This window comes from Girardinichthys multiradiatus, chromosome 14 (genome assembly GCF_021462225.1).
Source record: "Girardinichthys multiradiatus isolate DD_20200921_A chromosome 14, DD_fGirMul_XY1, whole genome shotgun sequence".
NCBI classification, from domain to species: domain Eukaryota; kingdom Metazoa; phylum Chordata; class Actinopteri; order Cyprinodontiformes; family Goodeidae; genus Girardinichthys; species Girardinichthys multiradiatus.
In genome coordinates, this window is record NC_061807.1 from 15,524,239 (window position 1) to 15,538,285 (window position 14,047).

The 14,047-nt window shown below is 40.8% G+C and overlaps 1 protein-coding gene across 4 annotated transcripts in view; it reads right to left on the reverse strand.

Moving 5' to 3' along the window:
- The window catches only part of exoc6b (exocyst complex component 6B), a 117,333-nt gene that overhangs the window by 5,388 nt on the left and 97,898 nt on the right, over window positions 1–14,047 (reverse strand). For 2 of the 4 annotated variants that reach the window (XM_047384935.1, XM_047384938.1), the window contains 2 exons: window positions 4,097–4,209; window positions 1,064–1,075 (listed from right to left, as the gene is read on the reverse strand). In XM_047384935.1, coding sequence (XP_047240891.1) covers window positions 1,064–1,075; window positions 4,097–4,209 — 125 coding nt within the window. The remainder of the gene's footprint in view (window positions 1–1,063; window positions 1,076–4,096; window positions 4,210–14,047) is intronic. The other 2 variants (XM_047384937.1, XM_047384936.1) reach the window with 1 other exon arrangement.

Here is a 14,047-nt window from a genome sequence, read left to right on the forward strand (position 1 = left end):
GTCCACTGTGTTTTATCAAGGGCAGGGTCAATGCAGCTAGCTATCAGGAGATTTTGGAGCACTTCATGCTTCCATCTGCTGAAAAGCTTTATGGAGTTGAAGATTTCATTTTTCAGCACAACCTGGCACCTGCTCACAGTGCCAAAACCACTGGTAAATGGTTTACTGACCATGGTATCACTGTGCTCAATTGGCCTGCCAACTCTCCTGACCTGAACCCCATAGAGAATCTGTGGGATATTGTGAAGAGAACGTTGAGAGACTCAAGACCCAACACTCTGGATGAGCTAAAGGCCGCTATCGAAGCATCCTGGGCCTCCATAAGACCTCAGCAGTGCCACAGGCTGATTGCCTCCATGCCACGCCGCATTGAAGCAGTCATTTCTGCAAAAGGATTCCCGACCAAGTATTGAGTGCATAACTATACATGATTATTTGAAGGTTGATGTTTTTTGTATTAAAAACACTTTTCTTTTATTGGTCGGATGAAATATGCTAATTTTGTGAGATAGGAATTTTGGGTTTTCATGAGCTGTATGCCAAAATCATCCGTATTAAGACAATAAAAGACCTGAAATATTTCAGTTAGTGTGCAATGAATCTAAAATATATGAATGTTAAATTTTCCTCATGACATTATGGAAAATAATGAACTTTATCACAATATGCTAATTTTTTGAGAAGGACCTGTATCTCTGGGGCTTGTCCTGTGCGTGTTAGTGACCTTGAGCACATTATTTGTGTAAAAACTCCCACAAGCCAATAATCCACAAACTCAGACTAGAACTGCTTGTTTTCATGCAGGCTGTGTGTGAGAGAGGATTTGATTCTGATCATCATTACCACACCAGCTCCAACCTCTTCATCATCAGCGATGAGGCAGATACAGACGGATGTGGGTGTTGTTGTAGAGATAAACCTTAGTATCATCAACATATCGGTTTATTTTCCGTTAACCCTGAGGTGAGATTTGACACTCACACAGTTAAAACTGGTTAGGAGGGGTTCAACATTACATGCCTGCACTCAGCATAACACACACAGTCATACAGACGATACTCACGGCTTAAACAACCTGTCGAAACAGGAGAAAAAGCAACGACAGGAAATAGAAGTTAAAAAGAGGAAGATAAGATGGGAATTATTACACATGGGTTTGTTTTTTACATGAAAGTGGGAAGTGAGGGAGGAGTACTCTCATTTTCAACCTAAAACCACATTAAGAAGACATTTGTGGTTGATTTCTGATCTCTGCTTTTTGCACAGCGTTGACCTGCCAATATGGATTTCAGCCAATTCTAATTTCAAATAATTTCAATACTTTTCTTGCCTTTCTACCAGGAGTGATCAGTTATTTATTGGGAGCAGAGGCGACGTCACACTGTGTGTGAAAGACAAGCTGGTGTAAAACAGTGTTTTATTAATAGAGGACATGAGTATGGAGTTAAACTGTCTTGAATGTTTTATATTGGTGGTTAGCACGGTAAGGATTAATAACAGAACAGCATTCCCTTTACGCATTCCCCAGAAAACGAGATTTTCATCATTTTCCATAGCCGGCAGAGATTTAAAGGGGACATATCATGCAAAATCCACTTTTTAGCCCTTAAATATATCTTGTATACTTTGAGTCTGTAGAAGAGGAGAAAAGTTGAATTTAGTCTCTCCAGGTGTTGTGGAGATATCTTCATATTATGTTTGGGTCGTATTTTTTAATCCGTTACCGTCTGTTACGTTTTTCCAACTGTTACGTCACAGTATTTGCTGCGGAAGAGTTAAAGAAAGTCATTGACTTCCGGTTACCAATTTCGCGTATCCGCCATTTTTATTACTCGCTATTATTTCGTAGTCCAAGCTCAAGTATACCGACGTTGCAAGAGGATAGTTTCGGTCGGTTTTTGTATTAACCAACAGTTCATTACACCGTCCCCCAGCATCAGAACCTCTTCAAACAGCCTGATTAAATTAAGATTTTTCATGGAAATGTTCCCACATCAGTGGGAAAATTCCTATTTCCCACTTCAAGGACGATTGCTTCAGCAACAACCAGTATCAAGAAGGATTCATCTGATTAAGGGGTAATTTCCTTCTGTCTGGAACCGACGGACGCAGCAAAGCGTTAAGCTGCAAATAACACTAAAATGACAACAAGCTTTATTTTAGACATGAATTTATGGTGTGCCGATATAACGTTCTGGCCATTGTTGGGATAGCAGTAGCATCATGCCTTCTGCTTATGTTAAAGCTGTGTGTTACTTTTAACTCCTTGAGGACAGAACCGTAGACAGAAGAGTACTGCGTGTTTTTCAATATTATTATTATTATTATTACAGAAACAGTCTTGCATTGTTTTTGCCTTTTTTGTCTTGTTTCTGTGCTGCTAGATAACTGTATCTTTGTAATCAAACTACAACAATGGCCGAACGGGTTAAAGTGGAACGCTCTTTGACCTCGAGGGAGGCGGGCGGGGTGTGAAGTGCCTCAATAGCATTTAAAGAGACGGCACCAAAACGAGTTGCTCTCAGACGTACCTCACAACAGAAACCTGTGGAGCTACAATAACAAGGAGTTTAGAACAAAGCATTGCAGTTCACTATATATAGACCACAACTGAATGCTTTAAGGAGGAAAAGGAAGGATTTAAAAGCATGATATGACCCCTTTAATGCTCAAACGGTAAAAACATTCTGCTATGCTCTTATACATTCAGCCTTCCTGTTATCTGCTGAAGTTTCGCTCTCAGTATAAAAGCCTGAATGAACCACAGACAAGTCTAGGTAGAAAATATATTTTCCTATTTAAATACCTTCTTATGGCTTTTGTGCTTCTTCTGACTCACGGACACTAAAAATAACTTAAGATTCTTTTCCCTTCAGTAACAACTTTTACACCGAGGAATGTCGTTGGCATGACTCTGTGGCGCTTAGGTATGATGTTGTTCACTGAGCGGAAAAAAGCACAATGTTTTAATTATCTGACTGACGTGTGATCGGTCAAAAAAAGGCCAATTCCAGTCAACAACCTATTTTTCTTAGTAAATCTATGTGAGAAAACAAATCTACTGATAAAACCAGCTAGCACTGACTTCAGCACACAGAAGGAATGGTGTGACTGGGACATTTTCTGATCGACAGGCAGACCACTGATAGGAATGTGGTCGTGCACAAATGGTGCAGATCACACGACACATGTTGGTGCCCTATTGCATTATATTGTGTGACCCACATGTTGGGTAACTTTTATAAACTCAAAGCCAACTAATGCCCCGTTACATTATCACGCTACTGGTGAGGGCACTGGTCTAACTGGTCGGGGAGTTACTTGCAACCTGGCCGAAAGAATTTAAATAGGGGCTTTCCTTCTGGCAGCTGAAGTTTTCTGTTAGTGGGGGTTTTGGAGAACAAAATAGTTAATGTCTGAGCTTGGGTTTCCATGTTGGGAATAGACATTTTAGATAGTGTTGGCTCGGCAGAAAGGGGGTGACAACTAGCTTATGGGCTATCCCTGTTTCATGGTAATTACATAAAACTAAAAATACACAGATCATATTCTAATTTTCTGTATTTAAAACAGAAAAGCAATTATTGCAAATACCTTTTTGCTCTTCTGCTCTTTGCACAAATTCTCTGCAAAACAAATTTGTTTTTTAACAGACAAAGCTGTTAGCAAACTGACCTGCAGTGCTCAGCAACGGGTGGGGGAGGTGCGTCACTGCACTACTCGATGGTTTAGCTGCAGTGTTGCATTTCTGAAAGGCTAAGTGGTTTTGAAACTGTACGTTTCATATCTCAGAACGCAGCATAAACTCAGCGACGTAGAAAAGAGCTCTGAAGATGCTTTAGTACTGCATTCATGCATTAGTTGGTTTTATTGGCTTCATGTTTGAAATCACTAAGTGGCCATTTTACCATGCGGCTAACCCACTTACAATCAGAAAATACAGAAGATTTGATTTTTTTAAACAGTTCTCCTGAAAAAATTTCAACTTGTTTTTCCTGTAAAAAAATATTTCAAAAACCTGTTGGGGTGACACAGATGGAAACAGTTCAGCTTCTCCAGGGAAAACAAGCAGAGTGATGCAGAAACGTTTACTCACTTCTCCAGGAGGGTCAGTGCCGTGTGTGGGTTGACTCTCAGGTATTTGCAGGTGGGTCTGCCGTAGTCGGCCAGGTAAGTGGACCAATCCCACTGGGTGAAAAGGTCCAGTAACTGAAAGAGGGACAGAGAGGTTCAAGGAGAATGATTCAACTGATTCAAAGATCTGCTGAAGCCTGAGAACGTTAACATCAACAACATCCATTAAGTAACCAGCTACAGGAGCAGCGAAATATTGAGCTTCAGAAGAGCTCACAGAGTTTTCTTATCAGAAGCTTTTAAGGCTTAAAGAAAATGAAACATTTTTCCTCAATAACTTGTTCCACCTAATTATATGTAACGACTTTGCTGAGTTCTGAATATTTATATAGCATTATTTGAAAAACAAAAGAAAAATAAGCAGCTCTAATTCAAACCTAATCCAGTTGCATTGCTTGTTTTAAAATGGCTGAATAAGGAAGAGACGGTTTTGTCTCTGACTGACCTTCCTGTTATGAGTTAACTGGGCTGTTTTCCCTGCGTTAAATGAACAATGTGTAAACAAAGGAGTTATAATCTTCCTAAGAACTTAGAGGGGACTATACAAACTGAATTAGCACTGGATTTACAAGCACTGGAGGTGGTGTGACACAGTCCTGGATGGTTTCTTTACTCTGACATGACAAATATCTGACCTCCATTAAAAGCTCTGTTTGTAACATCTTAGACATTTGTCTAATTTAAAAAAAAAAAAGAGCAGCTAGTGGATACAGAGAGAAAATACGGTGTCATCTTCTCCTAAATGACCCACTACTCAAAGTGTTGCATAACCAGCTGCTGCCCTGCTGAACCCTCCGTAAAACACTCCAACACACATGCAAAAACAGGCCCCGCCAGGCTCACCCCGTAAGCCACCTCAGTCTGTGTGTGAGCAGGGAGCCCCAGTGAACTCCACATAACACCAAACACACAGAGATCCAGAGAGAGAAACCATATGTGAGCAAGGGATGAGAGAAAAGGAGGTGGAGCACAGGGAGATGGAGCGCAAAACCACATGTGGGGAAGATGGAGGGGACAAATGAGAGAGCAGAGATGGAAACAGACACAGAACAGCAAACACAACAAAGAGGAAGATAGGTAAAGGAACGGTAGGGTAGGACCGACCGGACCAGGAGAGAGGAGCAGACGTAAGCTGGGTGACAGAGGAGCCTCATCACAGAACAAGAGCGGAGCGAAAGGTTGATGTGGACAGGAAATGCTCAGATTTAGCTTTTTGAATGACACAGACTTCTTTTGAACTGGTTTTAAAAGGGGTTGCATGGAGGAACTATAAGCAATCAGTATCCTATCTTTAATGGACAGCTTTCAGCGTGATTTCAGTGTGGATAACCACAGAAATTCTCATGAAGGAGTCCAATTCATGGCTTTTCAGAGTAGAGTTAACGGCTTTCTTAGAATCAAGCTAACAGGAGTTCCAACTTAAGCTAACAGCAGCTCAGACTCGAGCTAACAGGTATTTATCGTTGAGCTAACGGCTTGTGTGGAAGAGCTACAAGCAATCAGTGTCTTATTTGCAACAGACAGATGCCAGTGTGGTTTCAGTTTGGAAAATCACAAAGAAATTCACATGAGGGAGTCGAATAAACCACTACTCAGAGTGGAGTTGATGGCTTTTTTAGAGTCAAGCTGACAGGCGCTCAAACTCGAGCTGACAGCTTTTCAAAGTCAGGTAAACAGCTACTCAGAGTCAAGCTAACGGTCACTGGTCAAACATGGTGGTGGTAGTGTGATGGTCTGGGGCTGCTTTGGTGCTTCGGGATCTGAATGACCTGCCATAGTTGGTGAAACCATGAATTTTGCTCTTTACCAGGAAATCCTGAAAGAAATCATCGGTTTGTGCAGGACACTGACCCAAAGCATACTAGCAAGTCAGAATCTGAATGGCTCAAAAACAAAGCAAAACAAAAACAAAGGTCTAGTCAAAGCCAGGGCTAAAATGTCATTGAGATGCTGTGGCATGTCTGTAAACACGCTGCAATATTGGAGGGTTTTTGAGCTTAAATAGTCTTTTGCATCCTCAGCGATATAAAAGACTCATTAGCAGTAATCACAAAAGCTTGACCTGCAGTTGTTGTTGCAGAGGGTGGAACAACCGGTTGTTTATGGTTTCGGTTCAGGGTGCCATAGGTTTTCATATAGTGCCATAGGTTGGTTTGAAGAGCTTTTCTCCCTTAATAAATGAAATGATCATTTGAAAACAGTTTGTGTTTACTCAGGTTTATCGTCTGATATTAAAATGCGTTTGTTGATCTGAAACATTGAAATAAGACCAAAAACTGAAGAAATCTTTGAAGGAACAAACACCTATCAGGAATAACTGCTGTGTAAAAGTTGCTCATGTGAAGCAGAGAGTTTTCTTAAGGGTACATTTCAATTATTTCCTCCATTTTTATGACCGCTGTAAATCCAAGTGAAGAGGTCATGGCTGCTACCCATGTTATTCCCTAAAACAGGAAGTTTCCTGAATATTTTCTGCGTTCGGCTCAATCAGCCATCACAGGGAAGACGAATGCCTCTTTTGTACTTCCTCCCCTTTCTCCTTGTTTTCCTTCCTACCTTCATCCAACTCCCACTATCTCCTATCTGTTTTCTTCTCCTTCCCCAGTCCTCCCACCACCGTGTTCCCCTCTCCTTGTCCTCAAGTTCACCCCGTGGTGGCCAAGGTTTGACCTGCTAATCCCTCGTATAAACAAGTACAAACAGGCGTGCTGCGTGTGCACTCAGAAACAGGTACACGCAAAGCTACGTGGAGGAAGACAAAAACAAAAAAAAAAATCTGTGTTAATTAGATACAGGAAGCTGAGCTTCTGGTTTTGATATCATCTGCTTGTGTGGAGGGAGCTTTACAACAAATTAGGATTGAATTTCTGTTCAATTGTTTCTAATTTATATTAATTATCCAAACATGGTTGGAACTTGAGATCAAGCAGTTTATTTTATTTTTATGTTTTTTCAGGTGTCTTTTATTGAATATGGCTCCTTTCTGGGCATTCCACCTTAGAGGTCTGATTAGTGTGGTGTTAAAATGATGGTTGAGCTTCTCAAAAACATTTCACAGTTGGTACCCTCACCAACCAAGGCTGTTGGTCCCCAACTTCTTAAATAAACAACTAGATTTTGGAGGACTTTGAAATATTTCCATTCACTTAATCTGATTTCATCTGTGTGGTCAGGTCAAAGTTTTAGAAACAATGACCGCTGACTGCTGAGTTTACTGTAACTTGGCCTTAAATCAAAACAGCCAGGAATTACAGGGGTTGGACAATGAAACTGAAACACCTGTCATTTTAGTGTGGGAGGTTTCATGGCTAAATTGGACCAGCCTGGTAGCCAGTCTACATTGATTGCACATTGCACCAGTAAGAGCAGAGTGTGAAGGTTCAATTAGCAGGGTAAGAGCACAGTTTTGCTCAAAATATTGAAATGCACACAACATTATGGGTGACATACCAGAGTTCAAAAGAGGACAAATTGTTGGTGTACGTCTTGCTGGCGCATCTGTGACCAAGACAGCAAGTCTTTGTGATGTATCAAGAGCCACGGTATCCAGGGTAATGTCAGCATACCACCAAGAAGGACGAACCACATCCAACAGGATTAACTGTGGACGCAAGAAGAAGCTGTCTGAAAGGGATGTTCGGGTGCTAACCCGGATTGTATCCAAAAAACATAAAACCACGGCTGCCCAAATCACGGCAGAATTAAATGTGCACCTCAACTCTCCTGTTTCCACCAGAACTGTCCGTCGGGAGCTCCACAGGGTCAATATACACGGCTGGGCTGCTATAGCCAAACCTTTGGTCACTCGTGCTAATGCCAAACGTCGGTTTCAATGGTGCAAGGAGCGCAAATCTTGGGCTGTGCACAATATGAAACATGTATTGTTCTCTGATGAGTCCACCTTTACTGTTTTCCCCACATCCAGGAGAGTTACGGTGTGGAGAAGCCCCAAAGAAGCGTACCACCCAGATTGTTGCATGCCCAGAGTGAAGCATGGGGGTGGATCAGTGATGGTTTGGGCTGCCATATCATGGCATTCCCTTGGCCCAATACTTGTGCTAGATGGACTCGTCACTGCCAAGGACTACCGAACCATTCTTGAGGATCATGTGCATCCAATGGTTCAAACATTGTTTCCTGAAGGCGGTGCCGTGTATCAGGATGACAATGCACCAATACACACAGCAAGACCGGTGAAAGATTGGTTTGATAAACATGAAAGTGAAGTTAAACATCTCCCATGGCCTGCACAGTCACCACATCTAAATATTATTGAGCCACTTTGGGTTGTTTTGGAGGAGCGAGTCAGGAAATGTTTTCCTCCACCAGTATCACGTAGTGACCTGGCCACTATCCTGCAAGAAGAATGGCTTAAAATCCCTCCGACCACTGTGCAGGACTTGTATATGTCATTCCCAAGACGAATTGATGCTGTATTGGCCGCAAAAGGAGGCCCTACACCATACTAATAAATTATTGTGGTCTAAAACCAGGTGTTTCAGTTTCATTGTCCAACCCCTGTACTTCTTCTGGCAAACATCACACTAATATAAACTGACATGACAATCTGAAACCATTTACATGTAATTTGGGATTTCCTTCTCTGGTTCTATCAAATAAATATTTGATATGAATATGTACTGTCGCTATGACAACAGCAAATATTGAATTGCAACCATCATTGTTAAATCACAAATAACTGTTTTGATGTAGTTATTGTTTTGCTTATAATAATTCAAACATAACAAATTCCCCAATAAAATATACAACTGCACATTTTTCTGTGCTGTTTGAAATTTGATTTAATAAACTACCAGGTATCAAGTTGAAATCATCGATATAAAATAAATGCACAAAACGACCATCCTAGGACCATTATTGTTTAAATTTAGGACTTTCATGAATTATGTAAGACAACATCACTAACATGTAACCTTTATATAACTGTATTAAAGTAATGTCTGTGGTATGATTTCAGTTTCCTTAAACAATAGACCAGTTTTAGGAGCAGTTTTCCTGTGGGTTTCCATGAAAAGTAAAAACTGCGTAGAGATAAATGCTTTTCCAACAGGGCTGTTTGCTACACTGCATCATGGGACTTGTAGGTCTGTAATAAAAATAACACCTACAAATTATGAATAAAAAGAAAAAGAACAGGAAGCAGCAGCGGATGTCCAAATTGAAGATGTAACAGATTTAGTGATTCCCAGTTTTCCTCTAACATCATGTCCCATCATTACAACAATCCATATTCCATGATCCTACGAGCTCAGTAGTCTAATAAAGCTGCTAATAATCAATTTAAGCTTTTTTTAACCAGTCAGTGTGACTCTACTGATGATTTGATTGTGGTTTATTAATTAATCTTTGATGCAGTTTATAGTCAAGAGATCAGCTCTCTTCAGATCCTTTTTATTTTGAAACTAATGGTGTGTTGCTACTCTAATTGGATATGTAACAAACTGGAACTCCCATCATCACTGCGGATGGCAGTTTAGGAAACAGCTAATCAGAATAATACTTATAGAGCACTCCAGTTTATCCTGATAGTTACAGATTGGTTTCTGAGATTTACACAAGGCAAAGGGAGGACAGATAAAAGACATTGTTGCTTACAGGAAGCAACCTTGAAATGCCGTGTTAACACTCAAACACGGAAAGAAGACCAACAGCAAACCACAGGCTGATAAGCCAGCAGTTGAGATCTATAATATTTTCATTTTATCTTGAAATGTATCGCTGCCTAAACTCTGGAACAACAGTCGGTTCATCTTTGCTTTTTCACGGCAGACGGCATCGGTGGCGTGTTTGACTTGTAGCCGCCGAGCGAGCATGCTGGACTCGTGCTAACAGGTTATAAATGGCCCATAAAACATGCAACAGAGGCGCTTAACTCGATATGTTCTGCAGGAGAAGAAACCCATAGCAGAAGACGGAGAGGAAATAAATAATTTACAGACACCTTTAAGTGGCAGTTAAAGGTGTAACATAGACTGATGTTCATTATTATTAAACCATATTATTACAGCACTGATTCATTGTTGATGTTTGCAGTGTAATTAACACCAAACGTAACTTTTCATATTTAAAATATTAATATTTATGGAAATAAGCAACATTTAACTCAAAAATCAAAGTCAAGAAATTGTGTGGCATAGAAATCCAAATAAATGCTAATTTAATTAACTGTTTTAAAACAGATTTAACTGTACAATAATATCCTGATTCAGTTCGGTGACAATTTAATTATAATAAATTCTGATTAAATTTTCCAACTCACTTTATTAATCCCATTAGTTACAAATACCATATGAGTAGATTCAATCTACTGCAATCAGTGCAATTCAATCTAAATCAATACCTTCCAATGCAATTAGATTTACAGATGGAGCAATTCCACTCCAGACCAGTTCAATTCAGTCCAATGCAGTCAGATTCAGATTCAAACAAGATCACATACAGTCCAGTTTAATGCAAATCAATGCATTTCCATTCAATCCAATTTTAATCCAAGGTATAATGACTAAAGCACAGTTAATCCAATCACCATTCAGTGTATTGTAGACCATTTCTGATTCACATGGGATTATATTCAGCCACATATTATTCATAATGAACACGTGTCAGTACCGTCCTTTCTAAAACAGTTCAATCTAATTCGGGTTAAATCTAATTACATACAGACCAACTCTAGTCCGGATAGTTCACTCCCATTCAATCCTATTACAACTTAATCCAGTACAGATTTGGATTCGAACTGTTTAAACCAAATGAAACCATTCCAATCCAATCCCAGTTCAAATTAAAGTGATCTGAAGTGGATTCAAATCCAAAGCATAATACAGGTCCTTCTCAAAATATTAGCATATTGTGATAAAGTTCATTATTTTCCATAATGTAATGATGAAACTTTAACATTCATATATTTTAGATTCATTGCACACTAACTGAAATATTTCAGGTCTTTTATTGTCTTAATACGGATGATTTTGGCATACAGCTCATGAAAACCCAAAATTCCTATCTCACAAAATTAGCATATTTCATCCGACCAATAAAAGAAAAGTGTTTTTAATACAAAAAACGTCAACCTTCAAATAATCATGTACAGTTATGCACTCAATACTTGGTCGGGAATCCTTTGGCAGAAATGACTGCTTCAATGCGGCGTGGCATGGAGGCAATCAGCCTGTGGCACTGCTGAGGTCTTATGGAGGCCCAGGATGCTTCAATAGCGGCCTTTAGCTCATCCAGAGTGTTGGGTCTTGAGTCTCTCAACGTTCTCTTCACAATATCCCACAGATTCTCTATGGGGTTCAGGTCAGGAGAGTTGGCAGGCCAATTGAGCACAGTGATACCATGGTCAGTAAACCATTTACCAGTGGTTTTGACACTGTGAGCAGGTGCTGGGTCATGCTGAAAAATGAAATCTTCATCTCCATAAAGCTTTTCAGCAGATGGAAGCATGAAGTGCTCCAAAATCTCCTGATAGCTAGCTGCATTGACCCTGCCCTTGATAAAACACAGTGGACCAACACCAGCAGCTGACACAGCACCCCAGACCATCACTGACTGTGGGTACTTGACACTGGACCTCTGGCATTTTGGCATTTCCTTCTCCCCAGTCTTCCTCCAGACTCTGGCACCTTGATTTCCGAATGACATGCAGAATTTGCTTTCATCCGAAAAAAGTACTTTGGACCACTGAGCAACAGTCCAGTGCTGCTTCTCTGTAGCCCAGGTCAGGCGCTTCTGCCGCTGTTTCTGGTTCAAAAGTGGCTTGACCTGGGGAATGCGGCACCTGTAGCCCATTTCCTGCACACGCCTGTGCACGGTGGCTCTGGATGTTTCTACTCCAGACTCAGTCCACTGCTTCCGCAGGTCCCCCAAGGTCTGGAATCGGCCCTTCTCCACAATCTTCCTCAGGGTCCGGTCACCTCTTCTCGTTGTGCAGCGTTTTCTGCCACACTTTTTCCTTCCCACAGACTTCCCACTGAGGTGCCTTGATACAGCACTCTGGGAACAGCCTATTTGTTCAGAAATTTCTTTCTGTGTCTTACCCTCTTGCTTGAGGGTGTCAATAGTGGCCTTCTGGACAGCAGTCAGGTCGGCAGTCTTACCCATGATTGGGATTTTGAGTGATGAACCAGGCTGGGAGTTTTAAAGGCCTCAGGAATCTTTTGCAGGTGTTTAGAGTTAACTCGTTGATTCAGATGATTAGGCTCATAGCTCGTTTAGAGACCCTTTTAATGATATGCTAATTTTGTGAGATAGGAATTTTGGGTTTTCATGAGCTGTATGCCAAAATCATCCGAATTAAGACAATAAAAGACCTGAAATATTTCAGTTAGTGTGCAATGAATCTAAAATATATGAATGTTAAATTTTCATCATGACATTATGGAAAATAATGAACTTTATCACAATATGCTAATATTTTGAGAAGGACCTGTATATGCAGTCAAAATCCAAATCAATACAGTCCAAACAAAATCCAACCTAAATGCATTACAGATCCCAAATCCAAACATGATAACTTCAGTCTAATTCAATCCAATCCACACAGATACTGATTCCTATTTAGTTATGTAACAGTGGAGTTCAGAAATCAACACATTTCAACAGAGACAAATGTAGTTGAATTTAACAGCGTCCGGTTATGTAGCAGTTTCTGACAAGTTCAAGTGGTGGAAACGGTATTTAAAGAATGCAAAAAGATGTTTGTGGTGAAGTCAGATTCTTAACTTCAGATGACAACCGTGCAAATACAAAACAGATTACAAGAAGATAAATTCAAAGAGTGGCTGTAAAGGGCAGATGAATCCAAGCATGGTGACATAATAAAGAATAATAAAGATCAACAGAGCAGGACAACATGGAGGACGAGCCGACGCAGACAGGACTCACAAAAATGGAAAACAGAGAAGAAGAAAAATCTGCGTGGGCTTTTCTGAAGAAACAAACGAGGCACACGTGATCCAACAGGTCCTGCTGGCAAACACACTCCCACACACACACCTGACCCTGGATTCACCCGGAGCGCACACACTCGCAGAAAACGGCAGGTCTCTTTCTTCACCTCTCGCTGAACTTTTCTCTCCGTCTCGCTCCCCCTCTCTCACCTCGCCGTGACCTCCCCCCTGCACTATCACTCCTGTCTCCACACACACACACACACACACACATTATTGCTTCCTCTTATTCTTCCAGGAGGGACGAGCACAAAAACAAAGTGATGTGTTACCCTCACTTTTCTTGTTTTCTCCCGTTTCTCGTGCTCGTAGCCCCCCTCCATCGCTCGTTTCTACTCTATCACTCCTATTATTTCTCTCCATCATCATGTTCTCTTCCTCACCCTCATTTGTTCTCCTCCTTTTACCTTCTGCCTTCTGAAAGACCTCTTAACTTTCTTACAAATATCACCTACATTTACCTTCCTCTTTCTTTATCAGCTCACCGCTAGTGTTTTGCTCGCATTTCTTTCTTTTTTCCTTCTCCATTTATGCCTCCTTTCACTTTTTCAAGATGTTAATGGTAATTCTGGCTGTTTCCAGGATCTATTTTCATTGGGACCATTTGCAGTGTTCCCAGAATAACTGTGTTTACATGATACAAACCCAAAATATTTCACCTTTAAAGGAAAGGAAACTGCTAGCAAGTTCCTTAAATATAAGACCACGGTGATTACAAGTGATAAACTAAACTAGGAAACTTTCCCAGTCCTTGGTATAATGTTCTACGGGTCACCTCCATTTTCCCCCCAACATTTGCCTTTCTCAGAGCTCTCCAAGCTGTCAATCTCCCTGAACATTTGACGTGCAAGAGGTCAGAGGTGACTAAAAGCAGTGAAAGCGGATTGGACTTTTATCAGGAACAGCAGCCAGTTTGGCATCCGTCCATCTCGACTGTCTGC